The 20,156-nt window shown below is 39.5% G+C and overlaps 1 protein-coding gene across 1 annotated transcript in view; it reads right to left on the bottom strand.

The window, feature by feature from the left end:
* Positions 1–19,827, bottom strand: part of LOC110288529 (cation channel sperm-associated protein subunit epsilon-like) — a gene marked incomplete at both ends in the record, with an annotated part of 24,119 nt that extends 4,292 nt beyond the window's left edge. The window contains 4 exons of the mRNA XM_021154848.1: positions 1,215–1,294; positions 1,363–1,396; positions 2,545–2,595; positions 19,775–19,827. Of these exons, the coding sequence (XP_021010507.1) occupies positions 1,215–1,294; positions 1,363–1,396; positions 2,545–2,595; positions 19,775–19,827 (218 nt within the window). The remainder of the gene's footprint in view (positions 1–1,214; positions 1,295–1,362; positions 1,397–2,544; positions 2,596–19,774) is intronic.
* Between the last annotated feature and the right edge of the window lie 329 nt (positions 19,828–20,156).

A 20,156-nucleotide genomic window follows, 5' to 3' on the forward strand; every position in this document is an offset into this window, starting at 1 on the left:
AGTGACCTTTTCAATCATTCCCCACCTCCTGAACAGTATTTTACTATCAGGTCTCCCTACTTAAATGTCTTCCTCTAAAATCCAGAGAGCTACAGCTAAAGCCGATGCTCACTCTCATGGCCGTCATAAAAGAAGGGAACAGATGGAAGCCTTGCATGGTCTTGACCCCCCAGATCACCTTTCCAGCCTATTCTGCTGGTGCTCTTCACATGACATGCGCCCCAACACTGTATGTTTATACATTTTCATCCTCAAACTTCCATTCTCGTTGAAAGGCTTCTCCGATAAAATTCACTGATATCCAGCCTCTTTGGACCTTCCCTCTAGATCCAACTGAGTATTTGTTCGTCATCCTTTAAGGGTCCAGTACACGGTTCCAGACATCTTCCAGAGCCAGGAGCAGGACCCCTCATAGCTAGGGTGGATTCTTTCCTTTTGTGTTCCAATACCTACTACCCACTTCATTCTTTTCTATAAGACAACTTGGCATATCAGCTCTTGTATTTATGTAGTCCATCTTTTGAGGGCAGACATCCCGTCCTCAATCCTTAAATTTTTAGTGTTTGGCCCAGTACTTTGGGGAAGTATCTGGTGTGGTAATTGTTGGGAAATGGGTGTTGAATGCTGATAAGCTGAATTAAAGAGCTTTATTGGGAGAGAACATGCGACTTTTACCATTTATTGTGTATTTATTTTAACTCTGGAGAAACAAAGACCTTGTTATAAAACAAGGAAAAAAATCCTACAAAACTAGGTCTCAGTAGGGGGAGGGTGAGCCTTGGTGCCCAGGAAAATTAGAAGGCAGAAACCAGAGAGGATTAGGCCTATAGCACTGAGGGTTTCAATGAGTGACGTGGGTAGATATGCACCTGACACAACTTACAAGCTGGGTGGGTTGCAGAAGTAAAGCAAGCAGCAAGGCATGAGAGCAGAAGCCTTCTGGACCCCAGTAGGAACTCTCTGGCAACAAAATAAAGTGAAGCACTAAGCTACCACTCTTGCCCTCCCTACCTGAGAGAAGCCAGGCCCTTCCCAGCCCAAGGAGGCCAGATCAGGACATCAGATTCCCTGGACCTGGCATTATAGGTGGTTGTGAGCCATTGTGTAGGAGCTGGGGACTGAACTCAGGTCCTCTGTAAGTGGAGAATGGCCTCTTAACAACCAAGCCATTTTTGCAGCATACAAACTAATTTCCCAAGTGGGTATAAACTTACAATTCTACTATAGGTTGAAACATTTGTCCCAATTCAAGGGTGAGAGGGCAGCCATATTTTGCCACGTCGTACCTTACTTTCTGTAGAAAGAAAAATGTGTCAGTTGTTGTGTCCACTTATCACACAGACACATTTATAGGTTTCTTACCAAATTGTCAGATAGGCTTTCTCTCAGAAGTTCCCTGTTTAAAAAAAAAAACATTTGTTATTTTCTGCTTATTCTTCCCTTCCATTTTAAAAAGTAAAGGCTGGAGAGATGGCTCAACAGTTAAGAGCACTGGCTGCTCTTCCAGAGATCCTGAGTTCAGTTCCCAGCAACCATATGGTGACTCACAACCAACTATAATGGGACCAAATGCCCTCTTTTGCCATGGAGGTATACATGCAGGTAGAGCACTCATATACATAGAATAGATGAATAAATGTTAAAATAAATGTATAAAAACTAAAAGCATAATTTCTTTAGAGTGGTGTTGATTGTGGGTTTATACATCAGTATGAATGTGGTGTGTATGTGTGTGTGTGTGTGTGTTTGCGTGTGTGTGTGGCATGCATATGCAGGTCAAAGGACAACCTCTAGAGTTGGTCCATCCCTTCCACATTGCTGTTTGCCACTGCATATGTCAGTCAAGCTCGTCTGCAAGATTCAATTGTTGTCTCTCAGAGTCTCACTGTCAGCACACTGGAATTTAAGATGGATGCTTCTCTGCTTGGATTTCCATAGGTTTGTTACTTTACCCACTGAGCCAACTCTCTGGGTCTGACAAGTTTATTTTAAAACCCCAGTTATTCCCTACATTTAATTTATTCCTATAATGGAATCTTTCTCCTCTGTGAACTCAGGGGACATGTCAATCCTAACTATGTTCACTACACAGTCGTGTAGAGAAGAGAGGTAAGAACAAATACTCTTTTTTTTTGCTGGGGGGGGGGGCTGTTCGAGACAGGGTTTCCTCTGTGTAGCCCTGGCTGTCCTGGAACTCACTTTGTAGACCAGGCTGGCCTTGAACTCAGAAATCTGCCTGCCTCTGCCTCCCAAGTGCTTAATACTCTTATTTGTCTATCTTAAATCAGAAGGAACAGATTTGAGATTTGAATCTAAATGATACTTGGTCCGTTTAACCAATTGAAACAGTGAGGATAATGCTAAGTGTGTCTCAGATGTGTTTCAGCCAAGGTTACCGGCCATCTATCTCTACAGCTTTTCTTTTCTCTTACATTTGGAAACTGTGTTTAAATATGCATGCCAATAGTGTTACAAACTCTAAGTACTTGCTGATTATAAACTACTAGCTGCATGATAATTGATTACGTTAGGAGTATTTCTTACTTGTCGATCACATAAGAGAAATCGCGACGTTGACATCCGCTCCTATTAAATCTACAAAAATAAAAAAAAAATGTAGTTGTAGGTCATTGCTCCTGCATTTGCATAAACATTTCATCACTGAACTCTGTGGTTCTTCAACTGGAGATTGTTACATAGTTCATTTATTAAATCAAAGTCTCTGGGATCAGTTTGTGGCCTTAACAATGATCTTTTTTTCCCCAATTAATCAGTTTTTACAATTTTTTATGATTTACCTCTTATATTTTGTATACTCTCATTATAATTTTGTAAGAAAAAAAGGGAGAAGGGAACACTTGTTCACAAACTACAATGAATAGTTTGTCAGAATAATAAGCACTAAGAGGTTTATTATACCACATGGTGACCCGTCAGCCACAAATTGAGTTTTTGAAGCCTACTGTAATAACAACACACAATGGCTGTCAACTTGGCTACATTTGGAATTCACACCCCACCGCCTGCACAAAATGTATGGACACATCTCTGATGGATTTTTGCTTAATTTGAAGTGGAAAGATCTACTGCTGAATTGATTCTTTGAGACTGGAAGACACAGCTTTAATCCAGATCTTGAGGTGGGAAGAACCACCTCTAATCTGGGCCATGGCTTCTTTGGAATCTACTGCTTTTTGCCTGCTTGCTTTTGCCTCATTAAGCAAGTCCATTCCTTCACTGGCATGAGAGCCTACTTCAGGATTCCAGCATGTACCGAAGACAAGCTGAGACACCCAGCCTAATGGACTAACAAGTACTGGATTTCTTAGATCTTCTGTGCATAGGCAGCTATTTTTGGATTAGCTGGACAACAGCCTTTATTTAAGTCATTCTAATAAATCCTCTTTCTTTCTCTATATAAATCCATTCTATAAATTCAATTAATCCAGAGAATGCTGACCAATAGATCTGCTGACACAGTGCTGCAAAGTTCTTACCACAGAGAGACAACGTAACTTTTAATTAGCTAGATTTAATCATTCCATAATGACTTCAAAACACCATGGTGTAATTAGCAAATACACAATTTTATCTAGTAAAAAGTAAAACCCAAAACAGAGATCAACAAATCTTGGAGAGGTTATGGGGAAATTGGGACCCTCATACATAGATGGCAGCACTGCATCCACGGGGCGGCCATTGTGACATTTCTTCAATAAATTAAAGCTTGGACTGACCACTGTAGTACACACCTGATTCAATCCAAAGTATGTTTCAATAAAAAATGAGTATGTGAATATCTACAAAAGGATAAAGGTAGAATCTCATCCCTAGCACTGTAACAGAATACCAGCTTTAGACACTCACCACTGCCCCATCTCTTGTAGATCCCACAGAATATCTCCTCCTAACCTCTCTTTTCCCCTCATCACTACAAGCCAGCCTCTAACACTAGCAGACATTTCCTTTGAGCACCTGAGCAGACCAGGAAAACAGGCAACACACAGCCATTACACTCTCAAAAACACCCAAAGAGGAGAAAACCAAAAACAAAACACCGACCCAACAGAGACAAACTCACACATCGTCATCTGGATCTATAATCACTGCAAACCCAAATGCCTAGATGCCAGCATAAGAACACAATCAATAGTAGCCAGGGCAATGTCTCCACCAGAGCTCAGTCATCCCACTAATGCAGGCCTGAATATTCCAACATAGCTGAAGCACAAGAGAAAGACCTTAAAGCCAACTCCATGAGGATGGTAGAAGTCTTCAATGTGGAAATGAGTAGACCACTTAGAGAAATCCAGGAAAACACAAACAACTGGAGAAAAAGAATAAATCTTTTAATGAAAACCAAGAAAACACAAACAGTTGAAGTAAATGAATAAAACTGTTTAATACCTAAAGATGGACATAAAAGCAATAAAGAAAATATGAACTGAGGGAATTCTGGAAATGAAAAATTAAGAAATTTGAGCAGGAAGTACAGACGCAAGCTTCACCACTAAAATGCAAGAGATGGAAGAACAAATCTCAGGCATCGAAGATATGATAGAAGAAATGGATACATTGGTCAAAGAACCATCTAGACCATCTAGAGACTGCCATGCCCGGGGATCCATCCCATAATCAGCTTCCAAACGCTGACACCATTGCATACACTTGCAAGATTTGCTGAAAGGACCGAGATATAGCTGTCTCTTGTGAGACTATGCCGGGGCCTAGCAAACACAGAAGTGGATGCTCACAGTCAGCTATTGGATGGATCACAGGGCCCTCAATGGAGGAGCTAGAGAAAGTACCCAAGGAGCTAAAAGGATCTGCAACCCTATAGGTGGAACAACATTATAAACTAACCAGTACCCCAGAGCTCTTGACTCTAGCTGCATATGTATCTAGTTGGCCATCACTGGAAAGAGAGGCCCATTGGACTTGCAAACTTTACATGCCCCAGTACAGGGGAACGCCAGGGCCAAAAAGTGGGAGTGGGTGGGTAGGGGAGGGGGGGGGAGNGTATNGGGGACTTTTNGGATAGCATTNGAAATGTAAATGAGGAAAATACCTAATGAAAAAAATTAATTCTTAAAAAAAAACTGTTTAATACCTAAAGATGTACATAAAAGCAATAAAGAAAATATGAACTGAGGGAATTCTGGAAATGAAAAATTAAGAAATTTGAGCAGGAAGTACAGACGCAAGTTTCACCACTAAAATGCAAGCGATGGAAGAACGAATCTCAGGCATTGAAGATGTGATAGAAGAAATGGATACATTGGTCAAAGAGAATGCTAAGTCTTACACAAGTTCTGACAAAAAACTTCCAGGAAATCTGGAACACTATGAAAAGGCCAAACTTAAGATTAATAGGAATAAAGGAAAGAGAAGAATCTCAGGTCAAATGCCTCAAAATTTTTTTGAACAAAATCAACCAAGAAAATTTTCCTAACCTAAAAAAGGAGATTCCAATAAAGGTACAAAAAGCCCATAGAAGATTAGACCAGAAAAGAAAGTTTTCTCACCACATAATAATCAAAACATTAAACATACAGAACAAGGAAAGACTATTAAAAGCTACAAAGGAAAAAGGCTAAGTAACATATAAAAGTGCTCTTATTAAAATTATACCTGAGTTCTCAATGGAGACTTGTGCAAAAGCGAAAAGACCACAGAGCCCAGACTACTGTGCTTAGCCACAAAATTTCAATCACCATAGTCAGAGAAAATAAGACATTCTATAATAAAGCCAAATATAAACAATATGTATTTACAAATCCAGCCCTATAGAAGGTACTAGAAGGAAAATTCCAACCTAATCAAGGCTAACTACACCCATGAAAACACAGGAAACATAATTCTATAGTTGCAAAACCAAAATAAGGGAAGCACACACACACACACACCACTATCATCCCCCTCCACACCCTCTTCCTCCTCCTCCTCATCAACAGCAACAACTACAACAACAACATAACAGGAACCAACAATCACTGATCTTCCTAAATGTCAACCGTATTAATTCTCTAATATTAAGGCACAGACTAAAAGAATGGATGGGAAACAGGATTCATCCTTCTGCTGCATCCAAGAAACATACCTCAGCATTAAGATAAAACCTTTTTTTACTTTTTACCTCTGAGTAAAAGGTTGGAAAAAGATATTCCAAGCAAATGGACCTAAGAAGCAAGCTGATTTTATACCTAACAAAATATACTTCAAACCAAAATTAATCGAAAGTTATAGGGAAAGACAGTACATACTCAAAGGAAAAACCCACCAAGAAGACCTCTCAATTCTTAACATCTGTGTCTCCATAACAAAGACAAACACATGTATAAAAGAAACTGCTACAGCTTAAATCACACACACTGAGAGTTGGAAGTTTCAATACCCTACTCTCATTACTAGACAGGTCATCCAGACAAAAACTAAACAAAGAAATACTGGAGCTAACATATGTTATAAACGAAATGGACTGAACAGATATTTACAGAACATTTTAGCCAAACATAAAAGAATAGACCTTTTTCTAAGCAGCTCAGGGAACTTGCTCCATCGTGACCTTATACTCAATCACAAAGCAAGTCTCAAAAGGTAGAGGGAAACTGAAATAACACCTTGCAACCTATCAGACAACCATGGCTTAAAGCTGGATTTCAGCAACAAGAGAAAGCTTACAAAGTCATGGAACTGAAAAAAATAAATGTAAAATGGGTCAAGAGAGGAATTAACTAAAAACTTTCTAGAATGCAATGAAAATGAATATTCATCATACCCAAACTCATGGGACACAATGTGGTGCCAAAGGGAAAGTTCTTAGCACTAAGTACCTACAAGAAACAAACAAACAAACAAGAGATGACACTCCATGGCTAGCAACTTAACAGCACATCAGAAAGCTCTAGAACCAAAAAGTAAGCTCACCAAAGAGGAGTAGATGGCAGGAAATCATCAATCTGAAGGGTGAAATCATTAAAAAAAAAAAGAAACAAAGAAAAATACAAAGAAATGAAACAAATCATTGGAACTTTGAAAGAAATCCACAAGATAGACAAATCCTTATCTAAACTAACTAAAAGAATATCCAAATTAGCAAAATCAACAAGGTGTACATGAAGGAGATTCACAGAATCATTATTAGGTTATACTTCAAAAACCTCTACTCCACCACATTGGAAAATCTGAAAGAAATGGATAATTTTCTTGACAGGTACCAGTTACCAAAGTTAAAACAATATCAGAGAAACAATTTGAATATACTTAACATTCCTAGTGAAATAGAAGCAGCTAATAGAAAATTCCCAAACTTTTCACCTTCATATGGAAAAACAAAAAGCCCAGGGTAATTAACAACAACAACAACAACAACAACAACAACAACAACAAAACAACACAACAAATGCCTATAGCCAGATAGTTATAATTCAGACTTCTAACACAATTTCAAAGAAGAGTTAACATCAATTCTCTTCAAATTATATAATAAATTAGAAACAGAAGGAACAGTGCACAATTCTTTTTGTAAGATCAATTACCCTGATATATTATATTATATATATACGTGTGTGTTTGTGATTGTGTGTGTATATGTATGTATATATGTGTATACATGTATATATATATGTGTGTGTGTGTGTATCTTTGAAAAAAATAATTAAATAGAATCTGCCATATTTAGCACTGGAAGGAAAAAAACAAAAACAAAAAACCAGACAGGATTGTTTCATTCAAAGCACTGAATTCCTTTGACAAAATCACCGTTAAATTCCTGAAGAGATTAGGGATATAAAGGTCATACCTAAACATAATAAAGGCAATTTACATTGAGACTATATCCAACATCAAATTAGATGGAGGAAAACTTAGAAAGTTTCTGCTAAAATCAGAAAGAAGACAAGTCTGTCCACTTTCTCCAAATCTATTCAATAAAGTACTTGAAGTTCTAGACAGAGCATTATTGGCAGATGATACAATAGTACGCATAAATGATCCAAAAAATTCCACCAGACACTCCTAAAGCCTGAGAACCACTTCCAGTGAAGTGGCTGGCTACAAGATTAATGAAGAAACAAGCAAAACCCCAGTAGCCTTCCTCTGTACAAAGGATAAATGGGCTGAGAAAGAAAGCAAGGAAACAACACCGTTCACATTAGCCTGGAGTTATAAAATATCTTGGGGTAACTCTAACTAAGCAAGTCAAAACTTGAATGATAAAAATTTCATCTTTGGGCTGAAGAGATGGCTCAGTGGGTAAGAGCATTGACTGCTCTTCTGAAGGTCTTGAGTTCAAATCTCAGCAACCACATGGTAGCTCACAACCACCAATAAAGGGATCTGATGCCCTCTTCTGGTGTGTCTGAAGACAGGTACAGTGTACTTACATATAAAAGTAAAATAAATCTTTAAGAAAAAAAAACTTCACCTTTGAAGAATGAAACTTAAGAGGATATCAGAAGATGGAAAGATCTCCCATGCTCATGGATTAGTAGAATTAACATAGTAAAAATGGCCATCTTACCTAATGCAATCTAAAGATTTAATGAAATCTTTAACAAGATTCCAACACAATTCTTCACAGACCTTGAGAGGATAAAACATAGAATACTCAAGATATCATGAATGGGTGTTGGATCTTGTCAAATGCTTTTTCCGCATCTAACGAGATGACCATGTGGTTTTTGTCTTTGAGTTTGTTTATATACTGGATTACGTTGATGGATTTCCGTATATTGAACCATCCCTGCATCCCTGGGATGAAACCTACTTGGTCAGGATGGATGATTGTTTTGATGTGTTCTTGGATTCGGTTAGCAAGAATTTTATTGAGGATTTTTGCATCAATATTCATAAGGGATATTGGTCTGAAGTTTTCTATCTTTGTTGGGTCTTTTTGTGGTTTAGGTATCAGAGTAATTGTGGCTTCATAGAATGAGTTGGGTAGAGTACCTTCTGTTTCTATTTTGTGGAATAGTTTGTGAAGAACTGGGATTAGATCTTCTTTGAAGGTCTGATAGAACTCTGCACTAAACCCATCTGGTCCTGGGCTTTTTTTGGTTGGGAGACTATTAATGACTGCTTCTATTTCTTTGGGGGATATAGGGCTGTTTAGATCATTAACCTGATCTTGATTCAACTTTGGTACCTGGTATCTGTCTAGGAACTTCTCCATTTCATCCAGGTTCTCCAGTTTTGTTGAGTATAGCCTTTGGTAGAAGGATCTGATGGTGTTTTGGATGTCTTCAGGATCTGTTGTTATGTCTCCTTTTTCATTTCTGATTTTGTTAATTAGGATGCTTTCCCTGTGCCCTTGTTGAAATTGAAAAGCTCTTGTTAAGCAAAGGATACTCAATTGGATAAAGCAGCAGCCTTAAGAAGGGGAAAATATTTTTGCCAACTCCATTATCTACTAGGACTTTTATGCAAAATATATGAAGAACTCAAGATAAAAAACAATGCTGGGTGGTGGGGGATATCCACCTTAGACCCAGTGCTTGGGAGGTAGAGGCAGGTGGATCTCTGTGTGTTCAAGGCCTCCACTGTTGTCTCCTGAGGGCTGGGATTAAAGGCATATACCTGACTTTGGTTTCTTTTACACTCAGTCCATTACCCTGTCCCTAAAATGGTGCACCCCTATTTAGGGTGGGTCTACCAATCCCAAAGAACCTAATGTAAAATCTTCCTCACAGACATGCCCAGTGATGTGTCTCCTAGTAATTTTAGGTCCTACTAACTTGAAAATCAATTATTTACCATCATACAAATAAGCTTTTATTTATTTTATTTTATGTTTATGGGTACTTTGCCTCTGTGTATGTCTGGGCACCAAACTTTATTAATTTTGAGACAGGGCCTCATGGTGTAGCTCTGGCTTGGTTTCATAATGAGCATGCCAGCTAGAGGCTGGTGTTATCAACCAACGGTTACCACTCCCTGCCTCATTTGTTTTAAAGTTATAGTAATGTTGTAGAAAATATTTAATCTCAATCAGGGTTTTTTTCTTCTTTCTTTCCATTTTTTATTAGATATTTACTTTATTTACATGTCAAGTGTTATCCTGAAAGTCCCCTATACCCTCCTCCTCCTGCCCTGCTCCCCAACCCACCCACTCCTGCTTCCTGGCCCTGGCATTCTCCTGTACTTGGGCATGTGATCTTTGCAAGACCAAGGGCCTCTCCTCCCATTGATGGCCGACTAGGCCATCCTCTGCTACATATGCCACTAGAGACACAGTTCTGGGGAGTACTGGTTAGTTCATATTGTTGATCCTCCTATAGGGTGGCCAACCCCTTAAGCTTCTTGGTTACTTTTTCTAGCTCTTTCTTTAGGGGCCCTGTGTTCCATCCAATAGATGACTGTGAGCATCCACTTCTGTATTTGCCAGGCACTGGCATAGCCTCACAAGAGATAGCTATATCAGGGTCCTGTCAGCAAAATCTTGCTGGCATATGCAATAGTGTCTGGGTTTGGTGGCTGATTATGGGATGGATCCCTGGGTGAGGCAGTCTCCGAATGGTCCTTCCTTCTATCTCAGCTCATAACTTTGTCTCTGTAACTTCTTCCATGGGTATTTTGTTCCCCATTCTAAGAAGGAACAAAGTATCCACAGTTTGGTCTTCCTTCTTTTTGAGTTTCATGTGTTTTGCAAATTGTATCTTGGGTAGTCTATGTTTCTGGGCTAATATCCACTTATCAGTGAGTACATATCATGTGAGTTCCTTTGTGATTGGGTTACCTCACGCAAGATGATATCTTCTAGATCCATCCTTTTGCCTAAGAATTTCATAAATTCATTGTTTTTAATTGCTGAGTAGTACTCCATTGTGGAAATGTACCACATTTTCTGTATCTATTCCTCTGTTGAGGGACATCTGGGTTCTTTTGAACTTCTGGGTATTATAAATAAGGCTGCTATGAACATAGTGGAGCATGTGTACGTATGACAAAGTGAAACATCTTCTGGGTATATGCCCAGGAGAGGTACTGATTGATCTTCCAGTAGTACTATGACCAGTTTTCTGAGGAACTGCCAGACTGATTTCCAGAGTGGTTGTACCAGCTTGCAATTCCACCAACAATGGAGGAGTATTCTTCTTTCTCCACATCCATGCCAGCATCTGCTGTCACCTGAGTTTTTGATCCCAGCCATTCTGACTGGTGTGAGGTGGAATCTCAGGGTTGTTTTGATTGGCATTTCCCTGATGTCAATCAGGTGTTTTTACCCTGCCTTTGATCATTCAGTTCCCGGATAAAAGACACACAACTTTGATTATTACAATAAGGCTTAATCAGCAGTACAGCTGGTCAGATATCTATCTTTTATCTTAGTAGAATCTATTTCCTCATCAATAACACTGAGTTATTCCATCTGGGCAGCTCTTAACTCTAATTGGCTAGCCCTCACAGCTATGTTTCCATGATTCACCTATCCCATGGCAGCTTCATCCTCTCTCCACCTTCTCTCTCCTCCTCATAGTTCTCCTCAGACCTCAAGGCCTGGACCCCCAAACCATGCCAATTTCAATTCTGCCCAGCTATAGGCTGTAGGCATCTATATTCACCAATCAGGGATAACTTGGGGGGCAAAGTCACTAGTGTCACTTGGGTCTATTTGTGGATTCTCTCATTCCTTGAGGTAAGCAGGCCTAGTTGCCATTATTTAGCCTTACAATACATAGCAAAAGACTAAACCTCAACAGTCTCCACTTTTAGTTCAATAAGAGGCTCTTCTTCTTTCAGATATATGTTGAATAGAATTATAACAATTATGAAAACTATAATGTATGAAATATATGTATAATGTCCAGTCCATTTGGCAACTTAGATAAAGTAACATCTATCCTTTCTTGGTGAGTTGAGAATTTTTTATCTAAATCATTTTCAATCCTAATTTGTTTTTTTGTTTTTTTTTTAAAGATTTATTTATTATTATTATATCTAAGCACACTGTAACTGTCTTCAGACACNGGTTGTGAGCCACCATGTGGTTGCTGGGATTTGAACTCTGGACCTTCGGAAGAGCAGTCGGGTGCTCTTACCCACTGAGCCATCTCACCAGCCCCCAATCCTAATTTGTATTATTAACCTAAAAACATCTTCATAGACCTAGAACAACTTCTTTAATCCTAAACAATTTAAGTTTATAGTCAGACTATGACTAATCTTCAACTCCATCAGAGATCTGAGAAGGAATATATATTACCTGAGTATGCAGGAGGTGCAGGGACTCAGCTTCTAAAAATTATAGAAATGTCTGAGACAGTTCATTATTTGGACAGTACCTAAATTTTCTATAATGTCAGAGCATCCATTTTCAGTCTTCTGTCCCAGGATATCTGACAGACCTCATGTGAAGCAAGAATTATGAAGGACTTGCTTACCCTGTTTGGCAGAGCTTGGCAGTTGACTATCCTGTGTCTATTTGTCCTTTTTGGACAGCATTTTGTCTCTAGAAAAAGTTAGGGCACTTTCTTTGCCCAGTGACTAGTCTGCCACTGTAACTCCATATAGAAGATGCTCACCATCTTCTCTGAGGTGGAATGGGGGTACTGTCAGAAACAGACCTTCTTATAGTCAAAGATCTTTAATAATGAAATAAGTTTAAATGCCGTATTCTGAGGATTGCTGTGCTTTGAAGACCATCTATTTATTCATAGCATATCTAAGTTGTTAAAACATTATTTATTCTTAGCTATTATGTGAATAACACTTAAAACATTCTATCTTAGTTCACTGAACTAGTATCTAATATGAGCATGAGTTTGACTGACTATTAACTTGCACTGCTTAATTATTTTTAACAGTTTGTAATAGCAGCCATTACAAGGAGTAGAATATTGCGAGCTTTTGTTCCCCCTGGTAAGAACACGCTCAGGGCAACCGGAATCTTCTGCGGCACAAGCTTTATTGCTTACCCCATCAGGAGCCAGTGGTGAAGAGAGCCGGAGAGGGAGCCAGAGAGAGAGAGAGAGAGAGAAATGGCGGAGCCCTCTCCCTTTTATGGAGGACTGTCCTCCGCCTCGGACGTGTCGCTCCCTGATTGGCTGCAGCCCATCGGCCGGAGTTGTCGTCACGGGAAAGGCAGAGCACATGGCGTGGAAAGCTACCCTGGCACATGCGCAGCTTGCTTGTTTACTACTTAGAACACAGGTGTCAGTGCTATCAGCGCCATCTTGTAATGGCGANTGTGAGGACGGCTCCTTACAGTAGAACTAAACCTTGTATTTTAAAATGAGTTGTGTATACATAATACCTATTAAGAATGGATATACATATATATGTATATATACATATATACATATATGTATACATATGAATATATGATGTTGTAACAAAATCAATCTTAAATTTTTATGTATATACAAAGATTTATACCACTGAAAACCTTAAACCTATATCCTGTTATAACAAATTTAATCTTGACTTTTGTGTCAGTATACAAACATTTTTAACAGCAAAAACTTTAAACCTATAACCATATTCAAAGTTCTGTAACAAAATGTTACCTCAATTTTGCATCAGAATATAAAGATATCTACCAATGTAAGGTTATGGGTATAAAATGCTTTTTGTTGTTTTTGTTTTGTTTGTTTGTTTGTTTTAATGTAGATTCAAGCTCTCTAACCTTTCTCCCTGACTCTTTTCTGTTCCTGACCCTTTCTCCCCCCTCTGTCTCTACTTTCTCTTTCTCTCCATGTGTTCCTGGCTGGTATCCCTTCTTCCCTTCTTCTCTCTCTGTGTCTCTTTATCTGCCTCTAATTTTTTCTCTACTGCCCTTCCCCTCCCCCTGAAATAAACTCTATTCTAGTCTAAAAAGAAAAAAAAAAAAAAGAGTGGATTCAATAATCAACTCTTATTTTTCTAACTTCTTATAGTATTTCTATACCCCCCTTTTCATTTCAATCCCCCTTCTCTTACCTATGAAAGAAAGAAGGACAGAGAAGAGGAAAGGAAAGAGAAATCCTCTGAGTCTAAGCTCCCTAGGTAGTTTCCTCCCTGGCCAAAACCATACCATTGACCCCAACGTAAGGGACCAGGACCATGGTCTTCTTATAATGGCTTCTTGCTGAATTGAGGCAAAGAATTTCTGTTTGGGGGCCCAAAAGGAAATTAGAAAAATGGTTACGTCCAAAGAAAGCTAGCTGGCATCATTTGTTATATAGTATCTATGTGTTAAGACAGTTCACGGCTTAATTGTAGTCTGGACTGGAACAGTCTGAAAGGATGGATGAACCAAGGCTTTCTGGGAACAGCAGTCCTCTCTGAAGCTAGTCTAGAAACAAGTATCTGGAAAGAGCATCAGTCTGAGGCAGGATCCATCAGGGAGGTGAAACAGCAGGTTTGTGCATTTTGGCATCCTTGAGGGTAAATCCTGTCAGGGCTGCCCTTCTGGCATTTCATCCTGTAATATATAAATCTTACTAGAAATATATATATATATTTCTATGAAGACATGTGTTCCGGGTGCACAGATCAATTAAACATGATTTTTTTGTTGTTCCTTGTTTGAGCAGGTGAAAGACAACTGTCTTTCTTTAGAAGTTAGTTTGAACATGTAATCAAGCTATGGTATAAATCTCTATTCATGCCATCTGAATGGAGGGTGGTATGTAATAACAAGTCATTAGAATTCTGTAACCACCAAGATTTATTGGTCATGTGAGCTGGGGTTTGGCTGGAGACATAGATTAACCTCAGTCAATTTCAGAGTTGTTTCAATAGAGGCTTTAGTAATATACATTAACAATGCATTGGGTCCTTTTGATTTTCTCCTGTTTGCAGCCCAGGGATACTCCCACTGAATAAGGATCAAATCTGATCCTTATTACTTTGGAAGGAGTCCAAAGCCTTTTGTTCTCCTCTTTTAACACAAATATATAACCTCTCTTCCAAAATAGCATGCCTTTAATCCAGCAACCAAAACACATCAAAAGTATAGACTGATTCAATCTAGCAGTCCAATTTTATTTAGGCTTCCTCTATTTTGACTTCTCTCATAGAGGATTTGTAATATCATAACCACTGAATGTCTAACCACCTTCATTTTCATAATTAAAACAATTATTATTATTTATTGAGACAGGGTTTCTCTGTATATCACAGGCTGGCTTTGATCTATTCTGTAGATTAGACTGGTCTTGAGTTCATAAGGAGTCTATCTGTCCCTGACTTTATCTCCCACATACTGAGATCAAAGGCCTGGATTTATTTATTTATCTATGTGTGCTTGAAAATATTTATATCAATTCCCGTTTCCTTTTCTCATTTTTAGAGAGTAATATCTCTGTGACTAAATATCATGCATTCTCCTTTCTCTCTCTATATATACATTAATTAAATATTCTTTTGTATAACCAACTTTATTTTAATTCCCTTTAATTTATTGTATAATGTACTAGGTTGAGCTGTAATCAGTTTTCCCCTGGAAGCTCACATTTATAGAGACTAGTTAGGGTGACATCCACTTTTAAGTCAGCTATCATGAGCTACCATCAGTTCTCACAGGGAGCTCCACATTCCAAGGAGACAGGTTGGCTTCTCAGAGTAGCTTGAGATTCTTCCCCATGTTAGCTCTTATGTGCATAGCTTTTTCTTTCTGTTGGATAAAAGCAAAACAATTTGCCCCAACCCCAATTCTGGGTCTTCACATTGTCCAGCAGAATATACCTTTTCCAGGGCACAATGCTTTTTAGCAACAGAAAAGCATAATTTTTCAACTTGAAATTATAAACATACCTTATGTGGATAAATATGCCTAGATTACCCTTTCTCTTTATATAAATTTAAGACCGATGTGTTTTATTTTTAAAATTAGTAAGGACACAACTAATCATTGTTAAGCAAACCCTTTATATTATTTCTAAGAAAAAAATAAGTCATTTTGATTCCAAGAGTATTGTTTTGAAGCAGCTATATCTATCGGCAGAGGGTTCTACCCTGACTTTTCATGTAGACAAGGCTGGCCCATATTTCAGAGATCTGCTTGCTTTTGTCTTCTAGGTCTGTCATTTTTTTTTTAGTTCAGACATTGTGCTGTGCCTACAAGACTAAGCTGACATCCTCCTCCTAGGCCAAGAGCTGCACTTTAGCAGCTGGGCTGAGTAGCCTGGGGAGGGGGTGGTTTGGCTGGCACTTCATCCCCTGTTGTAGCTCAAGGGCTCTGCCACCTGACATGCTGTCAGATTTGGGAGGGTCCATCTGTGTTTTAGTTTTTGCTGTGAATCCCTGGAATCATGTTTGCAAACTACATTTGCATTTTAGCTTGTTCTGGACCCTGCATGGCTTGGGGGAAACCCAATATTGCTAAGGAACTATTCCACACCACCTCCCCCCATTCCTAGTGTGAAAGGGACAGCATGTGTTTTTTGTCTTGTTTTGTGTTTGTGTGTGTGTGTGTGTGTGTTTATGTGGGAATCTGAAATCAATTTTGTTAAAAGTGAGTTCGTGCCCCACAGTTGGCACCAGTATGTTGTAGAAAATATTACCTTGATAATTCAGTTCCCATAACTTTTATTGTTATAATAAGCCTTAATCAGCACTAGACCTGGGCAGATATCTACACTCTATGTTGTTATAATCTATTTGCCCATCAATAATCCTGTTATAATTTGTCATATTCCACCTGGGCAGCTCCTATCTCCAATTGATTACCACTCACAGCCATGTTTTCATGACTCACCTATCCTGTGGCAGCTTCCTCCTGTTTCTACTTTCTCTCTCCTCCTCGGGTTCTCCTCAGACCCCAAAGCCAGCAACTGCAAACCCTGTGTCTTAGTCAAGGTTTAACTGATGTTAAGAGACACCATGATCAAGGCAACTCTCATAACAGACAATATTTAATTGGGGCTGCCTTACAGGTTCAGAGGTTCAGTTGTCATCATCAAAGTGTGAGCTACCAGCTTCCAGGCAAGCATGGCCAGGAGAAGCTGAGACTTCTACATCTTCATCCAAAGGAAGCCAGGAGCAAACTAAGCATCCTTAACCAGCCAGGGCAAGGGTCTTCAAGCCCACATCCACAGTGACATACTTCATCCAGTAAGGCTACACCCACTGAAAAAAGGCCACAACTCCTAAAACTGGAACTCCCTGGCCCAGGCATATTCAAACCACCACATTCTGCTCCCTGGCCCCTATAGGTTTGTTCAAATACCTGAGTTTATGGGGGCCATTCCTATCCATAGTACAATGCAGAATATATTTAGTCCAATTTCAAAAGTACTCATTGTCTAGAGCAGTCTCAACAATGTTCAAAGTTCAAAGTCTCTTTTGAGATTCATTCAGTTACCTAACTGAAATGGCCTGTAAAATAAAAATTAAAAGGCAGACCACATACCTTCAACATACAAGGCTATACACTACCACCCCAAAATGTCAAAGTAAGGAAATACTAGACCAAACAAGACCAAAAAACCAGCTGGGCAAACTGCAAACTCTGTATCTCCTTGTTTAATGTCAAAGTACTCTTCAGATCTCCAACTCCATTCATCTTTGGTGACAACAACAAACTGCTTTCTCATGAGTTGTTTCTACTCTTTGTTGCAGGTATCTCATGGCTGTGGCATCTCTAACACCTAGAGGTCTCCTAGGCAAATTCAACTTCACAGCTACTTGCTCCATTGTCTGAGATCCACACATGATGTGGGCTCCTCCAACATGCTTTGTGTCACTTCTCCAGCTCTGTCCTCTGTAGTAACCTAGGCTCTGATTGATTCCACACCATAACTGATGCTCTTCTTGATTATCCCATGGTATTAGTATCTCCAACACACTGGGGTCTTCTGATGCAACAAAGCTTCACCAAACACCCCTCATAGGCTCCATTCATGATGTCAATGCTCAACTTCTTTGCATGACCCCTTCAGTCCTGAGCTTTCAGCTGCACCTTCACCAGAGTTCTTACCTGGCCTCTCACAGTACCAAGTCTCTCAGCTGCTCTCCATGACCCCTTCATGCCTTCATAATCAATATCATCTGAGTTATTTTTACATGTTACCTCGTACAGCTACAGCATAATTTACAACCTTGGCTATCTCTGGAGCATAGCTTCTTTATTCTCTCAGAAAACACTTCCCAGAATATTTCACCTCAGTGATGCTGATCTCTTCATCACTGCTAATGTCTTAGCTCTGGTTAACCATCCTCAGTTGTCTCAGTAGTCCCTTCTATTCTTGACTCTCAAGCTAGAGCCACATGGCCATAGCTGCCAAGTTCTGCTGCTTGCTGGAGCTGGAACTTGGTCCCCTTGTTCTATTCCATCCTTCATTGCCTAAGCTTGGCTGTCCAGGAACTTTCTCTGTAACTGACCTTGAACTTAGATCCTCATGCTTCTTTCTGTCTCCTGAGTTCTAAGATTAAAAATGTGTACCACCACACCTAGACCTAAGCTATTCCTGCTTGGAACTTGCTCCACACCAGGCTGGCCTTGAACAAAGAGGTCTGCTTGCTTCTGTCTCCTGGAATTAAAGGTGTGCACCACTATGCCTAGGCCTAAGCTTTTCATGGTCACTACTCCTCTAGAATTAAATCAAAAGTCTGTGTTTCCCAGCTTCTAACCTAAAGATCTGGATCACAGTTGTGTTCTCCATTTCTGGACTGACTTCATTTCTAAGTAAAAGTGTAAATGAAAACAATAACCAAGTCCCTTGTTTCACTGCAAAAGTATAAGCACTAAGCTTAACAGAGTGAGATCTTGCACTAGATCACTACTCCCCATATCTGCTTATCTCCTTGAATACACGATTCAGCTCCATTCTACTTCCTGGTATCCATGTAATTTCTACTTTTTCTTTCTCAGGTTGCTCTTTTTCATTAAAATGCTCTTCATAAGAATGAACTTAAGCAACTACCCAACAGAATTTATACCCAGCTGTTTTGAGACTTCCATTGTCAAAGCAATTAATCTAAGTATCTCTTCACCTAAGCCTTAGGCAGTCTCTTCAGACAATGGAAAAAGCAGATATATTATTAACCAAAATATCAAAAACAAAACAAAAACCAACCAACCAACCAAAAACAGTTTCTAGACCACATACTAAAACCTCTTGGGTCAGGTCTGCACAGTTCACATCGTCCTAAGCACCAATGTCTTCCATATTCCTACTACGATGGTCCATTAAGCCCCACCTAAATAATTGTACTACTTCCCAAATTCAAAGTCCCGAAATCCACATTCCTCCAAACAAAAGCATCATCAGCCCTGCCATGTTAATACCTCAGTCCCTGGTACCAACTGCTGTCTTAGTGTTTTACTGCTGTAAAGAGACACCACACCAAGGCAACTCTAAGGACAACATTTAATTGGGGCTGGCTTACAGGTTTGGAGGTTCAGTCCATTATCATCAAGGTGGGAGCATTGCAGCTTTCAGACAGACATGGTACAGGAGCTATGAGTTCTACATTTACATCCAAGGGAAGCCAGGAACAGACTCTGAATCCTTAGGCAGCTAGGAGGAGGGTCTCCAAGTCCACCCGCACAGTGACATGCTTCTATCAACAAGGTCACTCCTCCTAATAGTGCCACTCCTTGGCCCAAGCATATTCACACCACTACACTTTACCTACCTCAATTCTTCCCAGTTATGGGCTGTAGGAATCTTTATTCACCAATCAGGGATGAGTTGCTGGGCAAGATCACATAATGTTACTTGGGTCTACATGTGGATTCTCTTGTCCCTGATGTGAACAGGCCCTGGAGGCTACTATGAAGTATTGCAAGACATAGCAAAAGGCCAAACATCAACAGAGTAAGCCCCAACAAAAGAAGTAATATACTTACCCTCGAACCATAATGTATTTAGTTGGATCACAGCCAACATCAATTTCGAACACCTAAAAATGAAATAATTGTACAAAGTGAGCTCAGCAGCTCTGACTTTGAATGATATAAGCTAGAGGTCGAGCCAAAGATGGTTATAGTTCAGGTTAGAAACACAGACTGAATTTCTTCCCTTATCTGAAAGGCTTCTTACCAGGAGTGTTCCAGATTTTATAATATTTGCATATATCTAATGAGATATCTTAGGGCTGAGCCCCAGGGGATCCTGTCTTCTACCTCTACTGCTGCACCCCTATCTACTCCATGGTTGCAGCCTGCATGGTCGACTCTGTCAGCAGGCATCTATCATGTGCTTAATTCAAGTGGCAACTTGTCAGGGAAT

This window comes from Mus caroli, unplaced genomic scaffold (assembly GCF_900094665.2).
Source record: "Mus caroli unplaced genomic scaffold, CAROLI_EIJ_v1.1 scaffold_16106_1, whole genome shotgun sequence".
Lineage (NCBI taxonomy): Eukaryota > Metazoa > Chordata > Mammalia > Rodentia > Muridae > Mus > Mus caroli.